A 22,919-nucleotide genomic window follows, 5' to 3' on the forward strand; every position below is an offset into this window, starting at 1 on the left:
ACAATAATATGGTGTCGCTACTTTCTCAGGCCGACATTACGACATCTCAAATCTTTTTATTTGATTCAATCGAACGTGCATGCTAATCGAGTGCAACAACTGAAAAAATGAAGATGGCGGACGGATGTGTATTCTTTAGAAGAAATAGACCTGGAACTACAGCAAAGGTTAATAAAATTTTTAATTTTCTTAAGAATTTATTGTTTTCATGTCTTATACACTACCGTTCAATGATAGTTCAGTTACATATGATGTACTTACAGAGATATCTGAAAGCGTCTTTAACGTATCTTTCTAAAATTAATTAACGCGCTACAAAAAACTGTTGTTTACAAATTAATGATTCATGATATTTATATCATTTTATTTTTATATATCTTTAATTTATTCTTATTAATTATATCTTTAATTTAATTTTGTTAATGTTATACTTTTTTAAATTATTCATTTATATAAATATATTTTACATTACATTATTACGATAAAGATACAGATATTTTCAGTAATAATAATATAGTATAATAATTATAATGATAAAATGTTCATGTAATAAATGAGTCATATAAATAATACTAATTTCTCATTTCTTATTAAAAATTCTTAATTTAGGAACCTTCTTTGGTTAGAATTTCTGTAGGTGGCCTGATGAACCGTTTGAAGAAATGGACAGCACGCTGGCCGTGCAACAATATATTCAGCAAATGATTAGAAGAGATCCATCTAATGTTGATTTAATATTAAAAATGCCAGAAGCGCAAGATGAAGCAGTATGGAAGTATGAACATTTAAGACAATTTTGTATGGAACTGAATGGTTTAACAGTAAGACTACAGGCTGAATGTCATCCAGAAACTTGTACTCAAATGACAGCTACTGAACAATGGATATTTCTATGTGCTGCACATAAGACACCTAAAGAATGTCCAGCTATTGATTATACACGACATACACTTGATGGTGCAGCTTGTTTGCTTAATAGTAACAAATACTTTCCTAGCAGGTATACATAATATCATATCAAAAAATAATTACAGTAAATATACAAATACAATATTTTTTTTTTTTATTTTTTCATATTTAATTTCAGAGTTAGTATTAAAGAATCTTCAGTAGCCAAACTTGGATCTGTTAGTAGAAGAGTTTATAGAATTTTCTCTCATGCATATTATCATCATAGAACAATATTTGATGAATTTGAAAATGAGACTTTTTTATGTCGCAGGTAAAATGATTAATTAAAAATATGATTATAATATTATAATTATATGACTATAAAATATAATATATAAAATTATTAATTCATTTATTTTGTCTTTTATATTGATTTTTGTTTTAGATTTACAGCATTTGTAACAAAATATAATTTAATGTCAAAGGAAAGTTTAATAGTACCAATTATGGAAGAAGAAGGAACAACAGAAAGTGAAGCATAATAGAACTTGAATATTCATATTTACCTGAAATTCGTTAAATGTAATATGAAATCATAAGTAATGATATATTATTGAAATATCTCTTGTAGTTCCAAGTGTTACAAAAGTAACAAGAGTGTTACAAGAGATTGACAATTTTTGGTAATTTGTGTAGAAATTTATTACTAGAATTTCTTGTTATTAATTGAATTAAGATAAAAATTTTTTGATACAATTTTTTTTTTTTTTTTTTTTTTTTTTTTTTTTATAAAAATTCGTTGTATGAAACAATTTGTTATACTTAATAAGCTATATTTGCAGTATTTATTTATTATTATAAAATGTATAAAATGTAGAAGATATAATTACAATGAACTAGCCATTATTAAACCTTTATAAAGATGAATCTTTTTAAATAAATGTTTTATATCTTCTACAATTTATTATATAAAAATGATTGTATATTATTGAATTTTATATGTATTTATGTATTATTTTTAAAGTAACAAAATTATAAAAAAATTTTTTTTGGAAATTCATTTCTAAATACTGTTTCATTAAATAATGTAACAAGAAATTCAAGTTTAGAGTAAAAACATTCAATTTTTTGCGTAACGTTATATTACATAATATTTTATATTTCTTCCTTCTTAGTATTATAAATTTATATACAAATATTTAATTTTATTGAAATTGCATATAAAAATTTTAAAAAGTTCTTTTATAGTATAATTTTGAATGTAAAATTAAGTAAAATAATTATTTTATATTTGAATAATTTATCATAAAAAAATATACTGTAACAAAAGTCATCAATATGACGTAATTATAATCATCGTAAAATAACCAAATTAAACAAACACTTATATGCATTATTAGTAATGATAATAAATGTTGTAGTGTTCTTATTTATATCATATTTATCTTATGTGGGATTGAAATGTTGAGCTTTCTTCTCCATTAATCGATATAACTTAACTGTCATATGATCCGATTAAAAATGTTACATTTTTATTCTCTGTAAAATATTAAACATAAGAAAAATGATATATAACTCTCACATTATTATGGCACTTAATCTTCAAAAATAAGACTAGAGAATATAAGTAAACATTATTTTTTATATTTGTTTTTTTTAATCTATATTCATTTTTTAAAAATTAATAATTTAATTAATGAAAAAGTTGAAAATGTTCTCTAGTTTTCTTAATAAGAAAAGCAATATCAGTGCCGGAGAATTATCCATATTACTGCCGAGTACATAAACTCCAAAAAGTACTTTATATTAGTAACTGATATAAAATTTAAGAAAAGAAAATTGAACATACTTTGGAATCTATTGCCTTTTAGTTTATTAATATATCGATCATGATTTATTCAAAGAAATTTTTTGTAAGCTTATATAAATTTGATACCAAGAATATATGTTTTTACAAAAAGTAAAGAAAATATTTTGCTTATACAAAAGAGCAAAGAAAGAATTGTTTCTCTTTTATTTTCACTAATAATGAAACATAAAACATAATCATGCAAAATAAACTTTTTTAAAATTTCATTTATTGGTGAAATATGATTTTTGCCAATCGTTTATTGCAGTTTTTTCTAAAACAAAAAAATATCTTACAACTGAATTTCTGTAGAAGGCACTGTAATTTTCATAGTATGTGTTATAAGTCTGCAATGTGCATGTATGCCTATTGTAACATTGTATATATAATTTGTAAATAAAAAATTCAATAGATACGATCAGTTGAGAAAATAATCGAGAAAACAGAAATATATCGTGATTATTTCTATACAAATATGCATGTACTGACAAGGAATAAACTTTTTACTCAATATAAATATTTATATCATCTTTTTATTATATATTAAATAAATATGATAAAATAAAAATTATAATTCTTATAAAATTTAAAAAGATTTGAAGAAATAAAATTTACCGAAATAAATTTTTATACTTATATTTGGATTATATTTGTTTCTGATCGAATTTTATATAAAATGTAATTTTATCGATCATCATTTTCTCTCTTTTTATTTTTTTTTGGTGGTGCTTCTGTTTGATGCTCTTTCTTTGATCTTTTTTGACCAGTTCTCAAACCCATAGCTGCAAATTCTTCGGCATCAATACAACTCAAATTATTACCAATTTCTTCTTTCTTCTCTTTTCCTCCATTTTTCATATCTTCATTATTTATGAATTGTCCATTATCACCAGGTGCTTGATAACTTGATTTCAATATAAGAAATAAAATAAAAATAATATAATATATAATAACATATATAATAACGTATATAATAAAATTGAAAATGAAAGTTTATTACCCAGGTACGGATATATCTTTTACTTCTTTTCCGAGAAAAATATGTATTTCTGGTGCATGACGAGTTTCTACATTTACATTAGTTTTATTTTCCTCTTTTGATTTCTGTGATCTTCAATATTTTAATTAATGAAGAAATAATGAATTCTATTATACATTTTATATATTATTATAACTTACTCTACATAGCGTAATCTAGTGATTTGATGAAGACCTTCTTGCTTCTTTTTGAAAAGTTCTGCACAAGAAATAGCTTTTCCAATACCATGACCTGTTGCGGTCCAAACAATACAATTATAATTTGCGAATTCTTTTAACGCATATCCAAGAACATTTCTGATTTTTGTACCACTTTTTACCTGGAAAATTCTAATTGAATAAAGAATATACAAAAATAACATGAATGTTAATCTTAGTAAACGTTTTGAAATTTACTCGCATTAAAAGGATTTTTTCTGGCAAATTTGGTATAGGAATCTCTGATTCTGTAGATTCAGATTCTAAATTTTTGACCCATTTCTTCTTCTTCGATTTTGATTTACCCATCTAGAAGAAAAATTTTTCTATTAATTATTGAATAGATATATTTAATTAAAAAAATTTCTAAAATGCAATTATAATTTTACAATGATTTTTATGATTTTAAAGATAATTATTACGAAAATTAAATCATAAAAAAAGAAGGAGATCATATCTCTCTGCCAGTAGGTCATGAGTTCGGAGGCATCACTTCTTTGGTGTGCCACATTCGGAACCATTCATGGAACTTTGGAATGGATGAGTAAGTACAGTCTTGTACATAAACCTTTACCCACTATCATCATTCAGTTTTACTTTCTGTCATATAAAAATAAAATGTCTATATGTGTATTATTTAATATATAATAATTAATCTCTCTAAATTATCTCTGTAAAAGCATATTTATTCTTCATAAAATATATACAAAGCGAGATTAATTATTGAACAATTAAATTTTATTCTTTCAACGAAAACTTTTATAAAATATTATTTATATTTCAAACAAAAAATGAATGTCATTATTGCAAAGAAATATTTTTAAGCTTATCGATACATTATTGATATTGTTAAATTTTAATTTCAACTTTAATATAATAACGATACGAAACAAACAAGTTGAGTATTGATCATTTTCATGATAATTTTAAGTATCTCATTTGTTTTAAAATAGAAATTTTAATTTTAATCAATATATTTATTAATTGATATTCTTATTATTTCAGTGATTAAAGTTAGAAACAACTTTAAACAACTTCGCTGCATAGTTACATTAAAAAAAAAAAAAAAAAAACACTGTACAATATAATACGAATAAAAAAACATTTCAACATTTTAAGATATCAAAATTATTCATCAAAGATATTGCAACATAATTTGCAACAGATCGCACATTCATATTCATAATTAACAATTTTCACTCTATAACAATTGTCACTCTATAACAAAACTAATCGACCATACCAGATCGTCGATTAATATCAATTTCTCTTCGGATATAAAAGTGGGGCGTTCATCGAAAGTTCCCGTTCGATTATAAGAGAATATAATTTCTGGAATTCCGAAGCAAACTTGGAAAAAGCAGCGGTCTAAGGGATGATCCCCGTATGGAAAGTCCCATCAATATTTTCCAATCAGCATTCGATTGCACGGTACCATCCCTATCCCCCCCTTCTCTCGGTTGTTCGTACTCGGGGGCAGCCACGGAGGGTGTAAGGGGGTCGCAGGCGTAGGCGTATATGGTGGTGGTATGCGGCATAGCCGGCATAGCGCCGCGACGCCCCGACGCCATATTGCATTATTAAGCACCCCTGTCACTCTCTCCCCCCTGCATTCCAGCATTATGAACGTTTTTATCCCCAAAAGGTCGTCGTTTTGCCTATTTCAAGCGAAACCGGTGGCTTCCATCACTGGCTACTAATCAATTCGTTTCGCAATTTCATACGAACATCCTCCCCTATGATCCTCCCCTTCATTTACGCGTACCTAGTTCATTCTATATGAAAATTGTACACGCATGAATCGTGTTTGGAATTTGTTAAGTAAATAGTAACACTTCGCCTAATCGATTTTGATTAAACATTTAACTGGATTCCTTGAAAGTATCTCTAGTTCTCTATTCTCTACGTCAGAAATTGTTATTTGCTCTATATCGGTTATGGAACTAGTGTTACCTATTATACCGCTCGTTTACGTCGGTAGTCGCAGACAGATAGTCACGGATGTCGCATTTGAGTCGTTAAATTACGATTTCACGTTCGTGTCACACAATGTAAAAGAAAGAAATAGAAGTAGAAGGAAATAGAAACAAATGTTCGATTTACAATGTTGGTGGATCAGTTTCGAATGTTGTTTCTTCTCGGAGTATATATGTATATATACTGTTTCCAATTCGATCTGATTCGTTTTGTTTGATCAACAAAAGAATTTAATTTCGATCCGATAGGATTCATCATCGAGATTCTTAATGTGTCGTGAGAATATTGCAAAAAGCTTGGCGAAGGAAAGGTCAAGGAGTTCGGACCACTTTTGGTGCACCATCGGAGCTCGATTTCCAGAGGGACGATATTCTGCGTCTGACATCTTTTTAACGATGCCTACGCGCTCTTTTTCCATCGTAATAAACCATCACGTGCTAGGAGCCTGGCTTCCAATTTATTCGAGTGGCCAACCCTTCTATGGCAAAGACGCTCGACGTTTTCACAGGGAATGAACGGGGCGAACCACGTTTCGAGAAGTTTTCCTCCTTCTGACGTACAGAATTCTATTCCATCCGTTTTCCCCGACTATTTTATGAATATTTCCAATTCGATCGACCTGGAATCAAGTTTGTCATCATGAAAAGTTTCGCCCTTTTCTTATTGTTTGACCTTTTACGAATTCGACCAACTTGCAAACGATGCATTCTTCAACAATGTCTATACCTTAGAACTTATCGTTTTTCACATAGATAATATACATATTACATAAACTATTCATTCGAAAATTATAGATGCGATAGTAAATTATGAAGTATCATTACACTGCAACATCAATTTCTGAAAAGTTTATCATCATACGGGGATATCCGGTTTTAGACATTGATTTCTTTTTGTCTTACTTCTATTTCGTTCGAATTTCGAATACTTAATTTAACAACAACTGTAAACGTTGCGTTGAAATCGCCATTGATGAAAAATTTATAAAAAAATACTCAAAAAGAAAGTCATAAAATTATCATCGTTGGTTAAAATCAATCAACGAAAAAGTCGATCAAGCAACAAACAGCAAAGAGACGAGTTTACAACTTGAACGAAGCAATTTCGGTATTCTGACGTAATTATTTCGATCGTTTCCTTATTCCGGAAATTGTGTCTCGAATTTTATATAGATCCATCCATCTCTCTTGTTCGTTTTTTTTTTCGAGGATCCGCGAAGAAGATCTTAGGGAAAGACGCGCGTTTGCGCAGGAGTCGAAGAATCCTCGCTCTCTGGATCCTCGATATATCCGAGGTGGTAAGCGAAACTCGGGATTGTTCGGTCGTGGCTCATTCAACGTGCACCGGTTGGACTCTTCGATTTCTTCCATAGTTGTAGCAACAGGTAGGGCGCGTGGGATACCACGAAATTTCGTCAAAGTCACCCCGTTGTTGTGAGAAAAAGTGAAATTTACACGACTTTTCCTACGGTAATTGGGGTAATTTTTAAATTTCTAACATAGTGCCTGTGCGAGCGAAAAACAAATCGAATACGATTATGGATTTATTAACTTTATTTACCGATTTTATCGATGAATTAATCATTTTTGTTCATCGTGTTTGCGTTCGACGACGAGTATAGTTATACGAACGGAGAAATATTAATAGAATATAGAAATTTGTGATTTGATGTTATTAGATTAATTAAGAAAGATATCTCGAGGGAGATAGAAAGTAGAAGAGACTTGTGATAATTGTGAAAGATAAATCATCGCGTTTAACCCGAAGGTTTTTTCGAGAATAGAAACGGATCACCATGGATATTCAAGAGTTTCGTATACGTGGTAAGGAGATGGTGGAATACATCTGCGAGTTCATGAGCAATATTCACAATCGGAGAGTAACACCGGACGTTGGTCCCGGATATTTGAGACCCCTCCTACCACCGGAAGCACCGCAACAACCTGAACCTTGGGAGGACATTATGAGGGATGTCGAATCGAAGATTATGCCTGGTGTAAGTGAAAAAGAAAAATTACATCTTTCTCCTTTAATTCTATTAAATAATAAAAAAAAAAAGAGGATAAAATGTAATAAATTGGATAAAAAAGAAAAAAATATATGTATATATATTTACAGATTACCCATTGGCAACATCCGAGATTTCACGCGTATTTCCCAGCCGGAAATTCCTTTCCATCGATTCTTGGTGACATGTTATCGGACGCAATAGGTTGTATTGGATTTTCATGGGTAAGTTCAAAAATTTCTTTTTTTTAAAAAAAATTAAAAAATAATTTTCAGAAGATATTGAAATTATTTTCATCAAATTCAATCTTCTTGCAAAGAAGTAGAGTAGAAACACGAGGTTACAGATTTGACAGATTGATCAAGTGTTTGTTCAATCATCTCATTATTTTTCGATATCTTATTTGTTCTAGGCTGCCAGTCCAGCCTGCACTGAGCTCGAGACGATAGTCTGCGATTGGTTCGGTAATTCGATATTAACTCATTAAATGTTGTTTCAATATATATTAAATATCAGAAGATGAGCTATCAACGAGTTTATCTAAATAAATTTCAGGGAAAGCTATTGGTTTACCGACGGACTTCCTTTATTTCAGCCCTGGTAGCAAAGGAGGCGGCGTGATACAAGTAATATTTCTATTTATGATTAAAAATTTTATTCAATATAAATATCTTCTATAAATTTAATCATCGATAAATGAATCTTAGGGATCAGCCTCGGAGTGTATTTTGGTATGTATGCTAGCAGCGAGGGCGCAAGCAATTGCTAGGTTGAAAGAATCAGCTGCACATTCACACTTGGACGAAACTGCCCTTCTTGGAAAATTGATGGCTTACTGCAGTCGTGAAAGTCACAGCTCCGTCGAAAAGGATGCAATGATTTGTTTCGTGAAACTGAGAATTTTAGAACCTGACGATAAAAGTGTTTTACGTGGCGAAACTTTGCGTCAGGTATAACTTTTTTTTCTTCTTCTTCTCATATTATTTCATTTCGTTGAAAAAAATGTTTTTTTTTTTTTTTAATTCGTTTCGCGTTAATATCTTATTTTTACTTCGATTAAAACAATTTTATACTCGATCATCGATTTCTTTTCTATCAGGCAATCGAGGCTGACACAGCCGAAGGATACATCCCCTTCTTCGTTTCCACCACTTTAGGCACGACCGCTTGTTGCTCCTTTGACAATCTCAAAGAAATCGGTCCAGTTTGTAAAAAATATCCAGGCGTAAGCTGATCGACGAATTTTCCTCCAACAATATCCTCGATTTTATCTGTTAAAATTTTTCTGTTATCGCTCTTTTTTTTTTTTTTCAGGTGTGGTTGCACGTCGATGCAGCTTACGCGGGCAATTCTTTCATCTGCCCGGAATTGAAGTACCTGATGGCTGGTATCGAATATGCGGATTCTTTCAACACCAATACGAATAAATTCCTATTGACGAACTTCGATTGTTCCTGTCTATGGGTCCGGGATAGATTCAAATTGACCAGCGCGCTGGTCGTCGATCCTCTTTATCTTCAGCACACTCACGCGGACACGGCTATCGATTACAGGTATTATTCATCGATGTTTAAACCAAGGAAATCAAAGAAAAGGCGATGAATTCACGCAGCTCGTTTCTACAGGCATTGGAGCATACCTCTTAGCCGACGATTTCGATCCTTGAAACTGTGGTTCGTGATGAGAAGTTACGGGATATCCGGTTTACAGACCTACATTCGGAATCACGTGCAACTAGCTAAGAGATTCGAGGCTTTGGTTAGGAAGGATACGAGATTCGAACTTTGTAACGAAGTTGTGGTGAGTGTCAGTAATCAGATACAGATAAGAGAGGGAGACCTCTCTCAGAGAAGTTGGCAAGTTTTTAAATTGTATTAAACCGTTTCAGTTAGGATTGGTCTGTTTCCGTGCAAAAGGTTCCGACAAACTGAATCAGAAACTGCTGAGCACCATCAATGATTCCGGAAAGTTGCACATGGTTCCAGCAAGAGTGAATCAACGGTTCACGATTCGTTTCGCGCTTGCCGCGCCGAATGCCACTGCTTCTGACGTTGGTGAGCCGATATCTCCACTGATAATGGTACCTTTTGCACGTCTTCATTCCTCAATTTTTTTATTTTTATATTATAGACACGGCGTGGAGTATTATAACGGATTATCTTGCCGAATTATTAGAGTCCAAGGTAATCCGAAAATTTCTCAATTGGAATTTTATTTCAATTAACTACTATGCTCTTAAGTATTATTCATACGTTTATCTTTCTTTCGTCGAATCGTAGGATGTTATGGACGAATTGGCAGATATTCGCGAGAAGAAAAGGAAAGCCACTTTGGAGCAAAGAAGATCGTTCTTCGTTCGAATGGTGTCTGATCCTGCGATTCAGCCAGGATTCACGAAGACACCGAACAGGACAGGGGCGAAATTGGATACCCAAGCGACGATCGGTGGTATCGGCTCGAATCCTCAATCCACAACGTAAGAAATGAATATAGATCCATACCAATGGGTTACAGAAATCTTGCAAAATCACTGATTTAGCATGTTTGATGCCAGACGTTCGTGGATATCCTGGCCCCTCGCGTATTTGATGCAGGCGAAAGATGCTGCTGATACCAGTGAATTATCACTTAGGTATTGCCTTGCCTTTTTTAAATATTCTCGATAAAAGAGATTATACGTTTAACAAAATCTTTTGCTCAATTAGGAGATAGGACGTTGATGATTCGATATATTGGAAAATAATTTCAGATTTCGTCATCTGGACACTATGGTCCGCTTGAAAGCAAGCGGTACCGGAAGTCGTCGCGGTAGCAGCAACGGGTGCAGCCCGGATCCATCGCCATCCGCCTCGCCGTCCCGCGGAAGATCGCCGAACGGGAGGGCGTAAAATACCTCGCAATCGTCTTTTTCTAAAGTTTCCCCTAAAGGTGTATCGATAGAAACGAGAATTAAAAAACGATGAACGGATACCGCCGACAAAAAAGGAATTTAAAAAATGAATGAAACGAAGAATGGTAGACGACTCATCTAAAAGTTCTCTTAAAATTGCTCAGCAAACGAACCGAAGACACGCTCGAAATCGATCCGGTTAGATTGTAATCCCATCGCCACCTGTTTTGTTTCAGTCATTTTTTTCGGAATTTTGCGCGCAGCAGTTGCAAGATTCTCGACTGAAGGAAGCGCTCGATAAATATAAGTACATCTTCTTTACTTGCTTATCGATCTGTTTATATAAGTCTGCTCTCTTTGGATCGCGACAGAGACGCGTTACCACCATGCGGAACACGCTACATGTGTAACATATTACTCTACTAAAATGTACTTACATTATATATGATATATAAAGCGTGCATACATCGACATAGTAAAAGAAAGAAAAAAAAAAAAAAAAAAGAAAAAAAAAATTTCAGAAATAAAATGATCAACGTCCCAATTATTCACCATCATCTCGAAATGCAATCGTTTTCTGTCGTACGGAGATATAATCCGTAAATTGGGCCGAGTAGGGGAAGGAGTTGGAATAAAAAAATATGAGACGGAAGCTCGTGCCTCGGGAATATCGAAAAAAAGTCATAAAAAGCTGTTCGTTGTTCGATCGAAAAGGTTGGGGTCACCGAGGGTGAGCGATGCACCTGGACCGCCCAGTTTGCTTGAATATCGTTTTTTCCTTTCTCTCCCTCTCTCTTCCTCCGGCTAAATATCCGATGACATTTATTCAATTTCGTTTCGATTCCGTTTTGGTAAAGCTCGTTTGCGCAAACGACGATGTCTCGTTCCGGAAGCAGAAGCGTTGAATATATGATTCTAATCGAATACGTGATCGGCCGTTCCCTCTCTCTCAAAAAAAAAAAAAAAAAAAAAAGAAGAAAAAATCCAAGTCAGGTAGAAATGCGTGAGAAGAGAAGGGGAAATAATCGATAATGTCGATCATTGCCAGAATATTGGTAATTAAAATACACTTGATAAATTTCATCCCTTACATCCAATGTTGCAAATTAATAGAGAGATTTCCAAGATGAATATTGATCGAATATTGGAAAATAAAGCGTGACTAATGAATATCACAATTCCAAAATTTCCTTTTTTTAATGGTAAAGAGGAAAAAACTTCGATTTTTAAGAGTTTCGAGAAGAAAAATTTCGAAGAAATAATTTCATCCTCTATTGACTCGATCGTGCCAGAAATTATCCAGAAATAATCGTTTCTAATAGTTTCGTACACGACGTCTTTCGTATCGATAACTCGTCCCAAGTTTATGTGAGTCAACGAGGAAATGTGCAATGCTCGGCGGAGAAAAGGAGATCGTTGGTGGGATTAATTAATTCGTAGTGGATGGCAATCGTTTCCGACACCCTCGATCGAGAAATCCAATTCGAAAACGTCGGACGTGAGCAGACCATGCGTGAAGGTGGCGGCAAAAGAGAAAATGGTGTTCGCCATGTGTCTGCATGTGTGTGTGTGTTACAAAGATTGAGCGGTGACCTGTCACCGCTTCTACGGGATATTGTAAATGTAGGTGAAGAGTAAACGTCTATTTATAAACGGGGGAGGGGGAGAGTTTACTCCCCGTGCATCATCGACAACACGCTGGCTTATTCAAGCAGCGACCCCCTCGATATATCATCATTGATGTCGACCACCCTTCTTGCGAATTTTCGTTCAGATTTTCGGAATCGATCTCGCGATGATCCTTTGCCGGAACGAGAATTCATATTTTCATTTTCGAAGTAATTTTTCTTGGAGTGATCGATGAAAATGAAAGATTCTTTTTTTATTTAACGAGATATTAAAGTATGATATTAAGACAATGTATAATAATAATGAAGAAATTACTAATAGTAATCTTTTCGTCTAAAAATTGACTTAAAAATTCAAATACGCTATCTTTGAAGCAAAAAATTTGCAAAAAATTTAAAAAATTATAGTGATTATAGTGATTTAAATGACTACAGTAGTTTTAATCGTATTAGTATTATATAAACATCTATTTAAATAGAAACAATCGATAACAAAAATTAAAAAATTTATAAAAATGTTTTCGATTAACTGTTACTACCTATAAACACAGTTTTGGTAAATATAATACATAAATATGATTAAATTGTATGTAATTTTATTTATTTCTGTTATTAAGTAACTTTTTATATTAATTTTCTCGAAAACGAAGATTCCAATGAAAAAAACGCTATATCAAATTTTTTTCTAATTTTCTCATATAAATATACGAAATTGTATTTTGTAACTAAATAATTTTTTTTAAAGAATTTTTTAAATTGCTTTTTTTTTTTTTTTTTAAAGAATCATTTTTGTATCAAAAAGATATAAATATAATATATGCGTGTGTATGTGATTAAGAAAAAGAATGAATTATCACGTCATACAGGGGGTGGAAAAAAGTGTTACTAAATTTAGTTAGTTCATCGGAAGTATGACGAATTTCAAGGGTTTGTGAAAAGTTTCGAAGGGGGTGTGATTTTTTTTTCGAACAAGCGTTTACGTAACAAACAGTACGATACGAAATTATAGTGTCGTAATCTATAACGAAACAGGTAAATTATTATTTTTTACGATCACCGAAGCTCCGCCTTAATTTTATCTGCGTGAGGCAGGGATGTACGAAGAGGAGACGCGCATAAAACTGACGGCGCTATGGCAGGTGCCACCAGTCTCAGTTTAAACGCGGGACAAACCTGTTACGCGTTTCCTTCGAAGTGGAAGTGTTTTGAAAAAGTTTGAACAACAATTTCCTAATAGAAAATACATAGAAAAGTGTATTCGAACATTCAACTAGATTTGATTTTTCCCTTGATAATTGAAAAAAAAAAAAATGAGAAAACAAATTGGAGTTGTGAAATAATTGTGAAGAAAAGAGAACTCTGTATTATTTAATAAAAGGAAAGAAATAAAGAAAAATAAAGAGATAAAAAAAGAAAGAAAAATAAAAATAGAAAAGTAAAAAAAAAAAAAAAAAAACAAACGAAAATAAACGAAAAGATAGAAAAGGTATTTCGTCCCATGTATTTCTTTACTTGCGAATGACGTTTATTTCATCTGTAATATCGATAAATGGCGCTGAAAAATGTCACGATCAAGTTTTAACCGAGAACGTGCTTAATCAAACATGAGTTTCATTGGCACGTACTAGTCTCGCCTTCGAATTGCATTCCAGTCAGCAATTATCATGAACATCGATGAGTTTCAAGTACGCGGCAAGGAGATGATCGAGTACATTTGCGAATATCTCCGCACGTTGGAAGGAAAGAGGGTGACGGCGAACGTGGACCCAGGATACTTAAGGCCCCTACTTCCCAAAGAAGCACCAGCGAAAGGGGAATCATGGGATGCTATAATAAGGGACGTCGACAGGAAAATAATGCCCGGGGTGAGTGTCGACTATGTGGACTCGATTATCGATCCCCCTTTGTTGATTCCGACCTCTTTCGATGTTAATAATATTCGCGAATACGAAAAAAATAGAAGAAAAAAAACCCATGATCGTGACAATGGATACACGTATTTTTATCCATTATTATTTTATATTATCTCCTATATTATATCTTTTATGATAATATTAAAATCTGTATAACGTCAACAATTTTTTTAAAACTGAATTCAATACCGAATAATCAAACTTCAGAACATTGAGAGAACGCCAATGCTTTACAGATCACGCACTGGCAGCATCCACGTTTTCACGCCTACTTTCCGGCGGGCAATTCGTTTCCCTCGATCCTCGGGGACATGCTGTCCGACGCAATCGGGTGCATAGGTTTCTCTTGGGCCGCGAGCCCGGCCTGCACGGAGCTGGAAACTATTGTTCTGGATTGGTACGCAAAAGCGTTAGACCTTCCACCGGAATTTCTAGCCGAGCACAAAAGTTCGAAAGGCGGTGGAGTGATACAAGGGTCCGCTTCCGAGTGTATTCTGGTCACCATGCTTGCGGCACGAACGCAAGCTATTCGAACTTTAAAGGAGCAAGATCCGAACACCGAAGATTCCGCCTTTCTGCCACGATTGGTCGCTTATTGTTCAACGGAGGCGCATTCTTGCGTAGAGAAGGCGGCGATGATCAGTTTGGTGAAGCTACGAGTCTTGGAACCGGACGAGAAAGGTTCTCTGCGTGGTAAGCGACTGGAATCCGCAATTCGAGAAGACGTGGCAAGCGGTTTAGTGCCATTCTTCGTCTCGACCACTCTTGGCACTACCGGATCCTGTGCGTTCGATAATTTAGTCGAAATCGGACCTGTGTGCAAACTCTATCCTAATATTTGGCTCCACGTGGATGGTGCTTACGCTGGTAATGCGTTCATATGTCCGGAAATGAGGGCATTTATGTCCGGCATCGAGCATGCGGACTCGTTCAATACTAATCCCAACAAGTGGTTGCTAGTCAATTTTGATTGCTCTTGCCTTTGGGTGCGTGACCGAGTGAAACTCACGTCGGCACTTGTCGTCAATCCATTGTATCTTCAGCACGCTAGATCCGGTGAATCTATCGATTACCGCCATTGGGGAATACCTTTGAGCAGACGATTCAGAGCGCTCAAATTATGGTTTGTGATGAGATCGTATGGAATCACAGGATTACAAAAATACATAAGAAATCATATTAGGCTGGCAAGACGATTCGAGACTCTAATGAAGAGGGACAAGCGATTCGAGATAACCAATGATGTGAGAGTAGGTTTGGTCTGCTTCAGATTGAAGGAAAGCGACGAGATAAATCAGGAATTATTGGCAAATATCAATGCATCCGGCAGACTTCACATGATTCCGGCTAGAGTGATGGGCAAATATATTTTGAGATTCTGCGTAGTCAAAGAGAATGCTACTGACGATGATATCGATTATGCTATGGATGTGATCGAGCAACATGCGACAGAAGTGATGCTCGCTCATTATGAAGGAACGGAAGACGAGTTCAAAGCGAAAGGACCAAAGAGTCCTGCTGCTTTGGATAAAAAGTTGGTACGAAAATTCAGTTTCACCAGGAGCGTGACGAGGGATGTTTACAAAAGATCCATCTCGAAGTCGAGTCTTCACGATGGTGCTACACCCATTATGGTCGTCGATGATAATTCGCAAGTCGATACCATTGAGGAAGATGTTTTTTGCAACAGCAGGTAGACCGCACCTCAGCTCACGGTACCCAAGAGGAGGGACCAACTGCTATCGTTACCGTGAGCTGCTGACGATGATGATCGGTGTAATGTGTTTCAGGTCGTGACGATCCCGATGATGATATCCAGATGATTCATGATTTATGCGATATGCCTCTGAAAATCGGCCGTTCCTGTTTGGAAATCACAACCTGAATATTTCGTTGCTTTTTAGAAAACAATTCAAAAATAAGTTTTTTTTTCGAGCTATGTCGATAGGGAAATTTTATTCGATAAAATAAATTTCGAATATTGAGAATGAAGAATATTCGGAGATGTTTTTGATATAAAATTAGATTTATATTGGCTTATCGTTTAAAACGATAATAGATTTTAAAAATTAATAAGAGTTGACAAATCGTTTGAGGATTTTTCTTTTTACATACGATTTTATGCAATGTAAATGCAATTTATTGCAATTTATTTTCATATGTATTCTGTAATGAATCAATGCAAAAAATTATGTGCTGACGAAAATAATTATTCGTATATGTGTACGTAAAAATACATAGTATTAGTTTTGCAAATGAGAAATGGTATAATAAGTGCCACATAAATAGAAGAGAAATAATTGTATGTAATATAAATAATTTATCGATTCTTGTGTAACAATTCATATTAAAAAGAGAGAGAAAAAAAAAAGAAAAATTAATATGTAAGCTATAAAATAAGATTCATTGTTAAGTACATCGATTATCTCTTAGATTATCAATAGTTATAATATTAAATCATTTCATGAACGAATTATATACGAATATAAAAAATAGTTTTTGCTTAGATTACTATAAATTAGATACGAAATAAAGACCTAATATTTACGGTTGGAATTATATTAATTGGCATGATTATAATATTAGATCATATACACATATATCACACATATACACGCATATTACATGTTATTTTGAATGTTTTGCAATTTGAGTTGTAAGTTGCATTAATATTTCAGATGTGTTTAGATTTTTATCCATTAAAATACAATGTAGATTATATAGTAAATTATTTATTTGGTATGTAAATTTAACATAATAAGAATGAAAAGTCCTAAAATAACAATTTTTCAATTCTATTTCATATTTATTTTATCTGAATTTTTTGATCATACCTAATAGTTCATTAAAATTATTGATTTGTTGATTAAGATGCTTAGCTTTTAAGTATTAATAAGCAAGTTTTAATAGCCAATCTCTATTAATAGGATATTATAAAATACTTGAAGATAATTAAGATAGCCCTGAAGTAAATAATTACAGTCATGATTATTAATTTAAACTATAATTATAATACTAATATATATACTGAAAAAATTTATTAAAAAATATATGATTATTAATTTAAACTATAACTATAATCTACTGAAAAAATTTATTAAAAAATATTGGAAAAAGAGAGGTATTTGATGAAAATAATAGTTTCACTTTTAAGAATTATGAAACGTTTATATAAGCATATTTTATCTCTAACTTACATAAAAAAATATAAATTACAATTATTTAAACTATTACATTTGTCCACATTGAGATATTGTCACAGGAATTTTTGGTTTATTGTTTGGCCCTGTGGGAACATTCTCTACCTTCCTCATAACTAGAAGTCCATCGATAACTCTTCCAAAAACAACATGCTTACCATCCAAGAAATTACACTTGGCACATGTGATGAAAAATTGACAACCATTAGTATCTTTACCACTATTGGCCATGGATAATAATCCAGGTGAGTCATGTTTTAATGTGAAATTTTCATCAGGAAAAGTTCCACCACCATAGATGCTTATAACTCCAGTACCGTCACCATTTACAAAATCACCACCCTGGATCATGAAGTCCTTAATGACTCTATGAAATATGGCACCTTTAAAACCTAAAGGTACACCGTCCTTTCTATATTCTCCGGTGCAAAATTGTCGAAAATTTTCCGATGTTTTTGGACAAACATCTTCGAAAAGTTCAAAAATCATTCGTCCGATTTCTGTAGTACCCACGGATACATCGAAAAATACTACCGGATTATTTGGATTTCGAAGTTGAGCTTGAATTTGATTCCAAGTGGGCATATTTGTATATTTTGATTACGAAATTTAAAAAATTTTTTTTTATTTTATTCTAATATTCTTTATATCTATCTAGTTTATAAAAATGATACAACATACAGCAACAACATAACCTCTTTGATTCACAAATATCGATATTGTAATATTTAGAGTTAAAAATTTTGTTTCTGAAATAAATTCTATTTTAATTTTATGTAAAGATGTTTAAATTAATTTATTTTTATACAATTATAATATATTTTTATCACATATTCTTTTATATTATATATAAAATACTTTAGTAATAAATATTTTCTAAACGTTTCCTTCAATCGATTATAAACGCGGGAGAAAGATTCTGAAGTATAGGTTAATATCGAATAAGAAAGTTTTAAAAAATATTATGAATTTTATTAATGTGTTTCAAACTTGATTTATTGATATGTAATAAAAATCTTTATAGAAATAGTACTATTAATAGTACTATTTATTTTCTAATAAATAAAATTATGTATATAAAATAAAATTTAACATATAATAAAATTTTTTCTTAGTTTTTTTAAACATATTAATACTTACTTTTTTGTCTTTAAAATTTAATGTAGAATTATTGAAATCACATAACACACATTACATAATGATACAAAATATAATTGTAAATTACGATTGTTTATTTCATAAAGTAACGCGCACTCGTATTTCGTTCCGGCAACAACACGTGACAAACTTAATCTTTAACTATATTAACAAAGCATGCAGTAACATAAACATGAAAAATGAAGGAAAAAATTGATATTAAAGAAAATTATTTTAATATAAAATAAATTTAGAAAATAAAATATACTTTATTTTCTCATTGCACTTCACATTCTACATTTTAAATATCATTTTATCCAATTAAAATTTATGTATTGTAAAATGATACATGAATTCAAGATTGAATAATTATTAAAAGCAGATTTATATAATTCTAAGATTATTTTTTTATAAAGAATTTTATAATTTTATATTTTTAAGAAAAAATTCATCAGTAATGTGCTTCACTTAATACATAAATCTTTATCTATATTTTATTTTAAAAGATGTACATTATTTCACCACATATATAATGTATGACCTAAATGTGTAAAAGCATTTCAGTGAAACAAAAACAAATTAATTAAAAATATATAAATATCATTGAAATTCCCTGTTTTTTTTTTTTCATACAGTGCATTTGTAAGACACATAGAAAATTGGTGCGTTACTACTACTATTGGAAACAATATTTAAATAGTTATATAATATTTAACATTTCTTTTCTTTTAAGAACAGAAGAAATGTTTGAATTTGTTATTTTCTACATAGCCACATTAATAGCATAAGAATATCACAAACTTGGATAATAAAGTAACAATTATTATATGTGAATTTTTACATGTTCCATCAACACATTTTTATCATTAAAATCTTCTCCACATATACCACAAACTAACTCCTCTCCATCGTCACTATCTTGTTGATGATATTGTACAACCTGTATTACCGCTGTTTGAGATGTTCCCTCTTGTATTAATGATTCTTGCCCAACTTCATTATGATTTTTGATATCTTGATTTTGTCTAGTTGAATGATGAGTTACCATATTCATAGGTAAATCATTATTACTTATTTGTGCAATTTGACTGGAAAAATTTTCATGACTTTCAGGATTTGCTAATGTTAGAACAGGCAATGATTCATTTTGTTTTGAGATTAAATGTAAAGTATTAGTTTGCTTTGAAGTTTGTATTAAATGCATTGCAGTTATCTCATCATGACTGCTTGCAGGATGAAGTGCACTTCTTTTTTGCTCTGTAGAAGCTATATGGGTTGTATTGTTTTGCTTATCCATAGCAATTATATTTAAAGATTTTCTATGACTATGATCAGATTGTGAAATATGTATATTTTCATCTTGTTTTTCATCAACTAATAATTGCACACTTTCAGATTTAAGTTCAGATATTGCAATATAATTTTCATTGCGTTTTTCTGTAGTAACTACGAGAAAAGCATTATTTTGTTTTTTATTTAAAATTTGTTCATCTGATTTATCTGTCTTTGTAATAGACAAAAGTGCTTCATTTTCTTCTGACTTAGGAATTATACAATTTCCAGATCCTTGTTTTCTTTGTAAACTTGTACCAGCAGATACTTTTGATTTTTTTTTAACTGGCTTAACTTTTGGAGCATTATTATTTGTTTTAGCTTTTGCTTCTGCTATCATTTGATCAGAATGTTTGACAATATGTGCACATAATTCATCTCGATCTTGATTTACTGCACCACATATAGGACATGAGAAAGGAGGTCCAGTTACTTCAGTTTCATTTTTTCCTGCTGCATGAACCCATCGAACATGTTCTCTCAAAACAACTTTTTGATTAAATGCTCTTGAACATAAAGGACAAACATGAGGTCTTTCTCCTGTGTGAATACGTTCATGTTTTCTTAATGTTCCACCATCTCTAAAAGCTTTCCAACAAAATTTACAACCATATGGTCTTTCCCCAGTATGAGTTCTATGATGTATCAAATATCCTTGCCTTGATGAAAATGTTTTGGAACATGTATCACAATGAAAATGTGCAGGACTCCCAGCATGTGTTCTACCATGTTCCCATAATCCTTGACGTGATACAAAACTTTTACCACATTCAGTACAAGTAAATGGAGAGTCACCGGGATGTGCTGATAATCTGTGTTCATCTAACTCATTTTGTTTTTCAAATTGAGATCCACATACTTCACAAGAATGTGTTTTTTTTCTATGAATCCACTGGTGTCTGAACATTTTTTGTTTAGTAGTAAATTTTTTGCCACATTCAGAACATGCATGTTTACCCCATTTATTATTATGTGTACCTTGTTCTATATTATTTTGCATCAATTTTTTTGCACAAGTTGTTTGATGAGTTGCTAAATGATTACCATCTTGAAATTGTTTATCACAATATTCACATTCAATTGGCATATTCCAATTTTTAGATGCATGAATTTTTTCATGAGATACTAGTGCTGTTGCACGAGAGAAACTAATTCCACAATGTCTACAAATATGCTGTTTTGTACCATTTGTTTCAACTTCTATATAATTCTTTCTATTTTCACTATTATATGATAAAGTTTCAACTTTTATCATTGTATCAGAATTATTAAATGAATTTATTGAAATATTATATTGCTGATTAACTTGATTATTTATATTATTTTGTTGTGTATATTCAAATTGTGTGACTTCTCCATTTGGCAGTACAGTAAATTCATGTAAAGTATCTATTTTTTCTTCAGGATTAGATATTGTATTAACAGTTTGATCATTTTGAAAATTATAAGATGGAACTGACCATTGAACTGTATCATAGTTTTGTATAGTTTGTACAGATGAAGATGGTACTTGATTGTTTTGGGATTCTGTCACATTTTCAGGCCACTTCCTAAATGTTTCTTCTGATTGTGACATATTATTACCCTGTGATTGCATAATAGCACGGCCAGCAACATATGTATGAATTTTCATATGATTAGATAAACTAGAAGGCCTCTGAAAATCTGCTCCACATATAGTGCACTTGTGAGGTCTTTCTACTTGATGTACTTGTAACATATGACATCTTAAACTGTTTTTCGAACGGAACAAATTTCCACAAGTTCTACAAGCATGTGGACGATCTACTTGATGACAAACTATATGATTGTTCAAATCTATTTTTCTTTCAAATCTTTCTCCACAAGTAATACATGATAATTTATTAGCAGAACAAGTAGTATGATGTTTTGTCATTTCATCTTGTGTAAAAAGATTTCCACAATTTGCACAACATATTTTTTTGTCTTCAAAACAAGGATACATGCCTCCAAGTTGCCGAAGAGCTTCCACAGCCATTGATTCATCATCTCCAGATGTATATTGTTGTTGCTCTTCTTGTTTAATATATATAGGATATACTACACGATTTTCATCTTCCTCATCAGAATGTTCTGCTAAAATCTCAACTGCAACTTGTGCTTCTGTAATACCAGAATTAACATCTGTGACAGATACTTCAGTGAGTCCCTCTTGAAGAACACATTCGTCAACTGGTTCGCATATTTCTTCATGAGATATAATATTATCTTGCATATCATCATGAACCCCTGAAAGGGGAAATGTAACATATTGCTCATTCTCATGAGCTTCCATTATGTATTATTTTTATAAATTACTGATAAGTAATATCAGATGAAATTTTTATGGACCTAGTTTCACCTCATGTTAAGTTAGGTCCTGTCACCATTAATAACCAAGCGGTACTTATAAACATATATAAATACATTACAAACAATTATTCACATTACATTGTTGATTATTTGCATACATTATTATTAAAAAAATATAATGTATGTTTTTCTCTTTCGCACTTTAATTCAGTACCACGTATTGTCGAATCTTATATTTATTGATTACAAATGAAATTATATTTATTGTAATTTTATGGTATGTAAATTATTCGTGTAACAGCATATCTAATAATATATTCTATCACTCTTGATTTATTTATTATGTAAATTTGTAAATTCACCATTCGAATGATGGTGTAACAAGGTTATTTGCACAGGAGTGCAGCAGCCAATCGTGCGCCACCTGAAGTTGACGGCGTTCTTTGCGCAATACCAAGTTAAAATTTTTATATTTGAGAGACCGATGAACTGTATTTACGATTTAAGTATTTATTTTGAATATTATTTACTACCTATGAGATGAT

At 31.9% G+C, this 22,919-nt stretch overlaps 6 protein-coding genes across 14 annotated transcripts; 3 read left to right on the top strand and 3 right to left on the bottom strand.

Annotated features, from left to right (window-relative positions):
- The first annotated feature begins 26 nt into the window (after positions 1-26).
- Positions 27-3,257, top strand: Mob4 (MOB kinase activator 4). 2 transcript variants are annotated; one of them, XM_003698745.4, is made up of 4 exons: positions 27-167; positions 627-1,000; positions 1,088-1,222; positions 1,337-3,257. In XM_003698745.4, exons 1-4 carry the CDS (start codon positions 108-110, stop codon positions 1,431-1,433), a joined length of 666 nt encoding a protein of 221 aa, XP_003698793.1. In that variant the 5' UTR covers positions 27-107; the 3' UTR covers positions 1,434-3,257. The 2 variants fall into 2 exon arrangements, with proteins under 2 accessions (XP_003698793.1, XP_012349290.1); XM_012493836.3 differs by having other exon boundaries at positions 41-167; positions 610-1,000.
- Positions 3,254-19,048, bottom strand: Rpp25 (ribonuclease P protein subunit Rpp25). Of its 3 annotated transcripts, none has more exons than XM_086909513.1 (5): positions 18,733-19,048; positions 4,175-4,285; positions 3,920-4,098; positions 3,741-3,851; positions 3,254-3,644 (listed from the first exon to the last, which is right to left on the bottom strand). In XM_086909513.1, the coding sequence occupies exons 2-5, from the start codon at positions 4,283-4,285 to the stop codon at positions 3,425-3,427; spliced, it is 621 nt and encodes a 206-aa protein (XP_086765639.1). In that variant the 5' UTR covers positions 18,733-19,048; the 3' UTR covers positions 3,254-3,424. The 3 variants fall into 3 exon arrangements, with proteins under 3 accessions (XP_086765639.1, XP_086765640.1, XP_031775946.2); XM_086909514.1 differs by lacking the exon at positions 18,733-19,048 and adding an exon at positions 5,220-5,358; XM_031920086.2 differs by lacking the exon at positions 18,733-19,048 and adding an exon at positions 4,366-4,510.
- Positions 7,201-11,380, top strand: LOC100868557 (aromatic-L-amino-acid decarboxylase). Of its 5 annotated transcripts, none has more exons than XM_012493834.3 (14): positions 7,201-7,337; positions 7,737-7,949; positions 8,072-8,185; positions 8,374-8,425; positions 8,517-8,587; positions 8,669-8,911; positions 9,061-9,186; positions 9,276-9,514; positions 9,587-9,761; positions 9,850-10,015; positions 10,092-10,144; positions 10,241-10,437; positions 10,516-10,593; positions 10,711-11,380. In XM_012493834.3, exons 2-14 carry the CDS (start codon positions 7,749-7,751, stop codon positions 10,847-10,849), a joined length of 1,854 nt encoding a protein of 617 aa, XP_012349288.1. In that variant the 5' UTR covers positions 7,201-7,337; positions 7,737-7,748; the 3' UTR covers positions 10,850-11,380. The 5 variants fall into 5 exon arrangements, with proteins under 5 accessions (XP_012349288.1, XP_086765632.1, XP_086765633.1 ...); XM_086909506.1 differs by having other exon boundaries at positions 10,501-10,593; positions 10,711-10,982; XM_086909507.1 differs by having other exon boundaries at positions 7,229-7,337; positions 7,632-7,949; positions 10,501-10,593; positions 10,711-10,982.
- LOC100868783 (tyrosine decarboxylase) lies at positions 14,002-16,276 on the top strand. Of its 2 annotated transcripts, XM_031920085.2 has the most exons (3): positions 14,002-14,344; positions 14,629-16,085; positions 16,183-16,276. In XM_031920085.2, exons 1-3 carry the CDS (start codon positions 14,144-14,146, stop codon positions 16,187-16,189), a joined length of 1,665 nt encoding a protein of 554 aa, XP_031775945.2. In that variant the 5' UTR covers positions 14,002-14,143; the 3' UTR covers positions 16,190-16,276. The 2 variants fall into 2 exon arrangements, with proteins under 2 accessions (XP_031775945.2, XP_086765634.1); XM_086909508.1 differs by having other exon boundaries at positions 14,629-16,191.
- Positions 17,540-18,711, bottom strand: LOC100869408 (peptidyl-prolyl cis-trans isomerase H). Its single transcript, XM_012493838.2, has one exon. The coding sequence runs from the start codon at positions 18,175-18,177 to the stop codon at positions 17,623-17,625; it is 555 nt and encodes a 184-aa protein (XP_012349292.1). The 5' UTR covers positions 18,178-18,711; the 3' UTR covers positions 17,540-17,622.
- Positions 18,979-22,491, bottom strand: LOC100871283 (uncharacterized). Its single transcript, XM_012493832.3, has one exon. It carries the CDS (start codon positions 22,355-22,357, stop codon positions 19,553-19,555), a length of 2,805 nt encoding a protein of 934 aa, XP_012349286.1. The 5' UTR covers positions 22,358-22,491; the 3' UTR covers positions 18,979-19,552.
- Positions 22,492-22,919: the final 428 nt, after the last annotated feature.

The sequence above is a fragment of the Apis florea genome, unplaced genomic scaffold, assembly GCF_048593485.1.
Source record: "Apis florea isolate Af1SG1 unplaced genomic scaffold, ASM4859348v1 contig_3158_pilon, whole genome shotgun sequence".
Lineage (NCBI taxonomy): Eukaryota > Metazoa > Arthropoda > Insecta > Hymenoptera > Apidae > Apis > Apis florea.

Excerpts from the sequence above, each read along its gene's own strand:
- Mob4 (XM_003698745.4), top strand. The coding sequence starts at position 108 with ATGAAGATGGCGGACGGATGTGTATTCTTTAGAAGAAATAGACCTGGA. Across the intron at positions 168-626 it reads GACCTGGAACTACAGCAAAG|AATTTCTGTAGGTGGCCTGA; the intron begins GTTAATAAAATT and ends TTCTTTGGTTAG. Across the intron at positions 1,001-1,087 it reads AACAAATACTTTCCTAGCAG|AGTTAGTATTAAAGAATCTT; the intron begins GTATACATAATA and ends ATTTAATTTCAG.
- Rpp25 (XM_031920086.2), bottom strand. The coding sequence starts at position 4,497 with ATGGTTCCGAATGTGGCACACCAAAGAAGTGATGCCTCCGAACTCATG. Across the intron at positions 4,286-4,365 it reads TTAAAATCATAAAAATCATT|ATGGGTAAATCAAAATCGAA; the intron begins GTAAAATTATAA and ends TTTTTCTTCTAG. Across the intron at positions 4,099-4,174 it reads AAAAAATCCTTTTAATGCGA|GTAAAAAGTGGTACAAAAAT; the intron begins GTAAATTTCAAA and ends AGAATTTTCCAG.
- LOC100868557 (XM_086909506.1), top strand. The coding sequence starts at position 7,749 with ATGGATATTCAAGAGTTTCGTATACGTGGTAAGGAGATGGTGGAATAC. Across the intron at positions 7,950-8,071 it reads AATCGAAGATTATGCCTGGT|ATTACCCATTGGCAACATCC; the intron begins GTAAGTGAAAAA and ends ATATATTTACAG. Across the intron at positions 10,438-10,500 it reads TCGAATCCTCAATCCACAAC|CATGTTTGATGCCAGACGTT; the intron begins GTAAGAAATGAA and ends TCACTGATTTAG.
- LOC100868783 (XM_031920085.2), top strand. The coding sequence starts at position 14,144 with ATGAACATCGATGAGTTTCAAGTACGCGGCAAGGAGATGATCGAGTAC. Across the intron at positions 14,345-14,628 it reads ACAGGAAAATAATGCCCGGG|ATCACGCACTGGCAGCATCC; the intron begins GTGAGTGTCGAC and ends AATGCTTTACAG.
- LOC100869408 (XM_012493838.2), bottom strand. The coding sequence starts at position 18,177 with ATGCCCACTTGGAATCAAATTCAAGCTCAACTTCGAAATCCAAATAAT.
- LOC100871283 (XM_012493832.3), bottom strand. The coding sequence starts at position 22,357 with ATGGAAGCTCATGAGAATGAGCAATATGTTACATTTCCCCTTTCAGGG.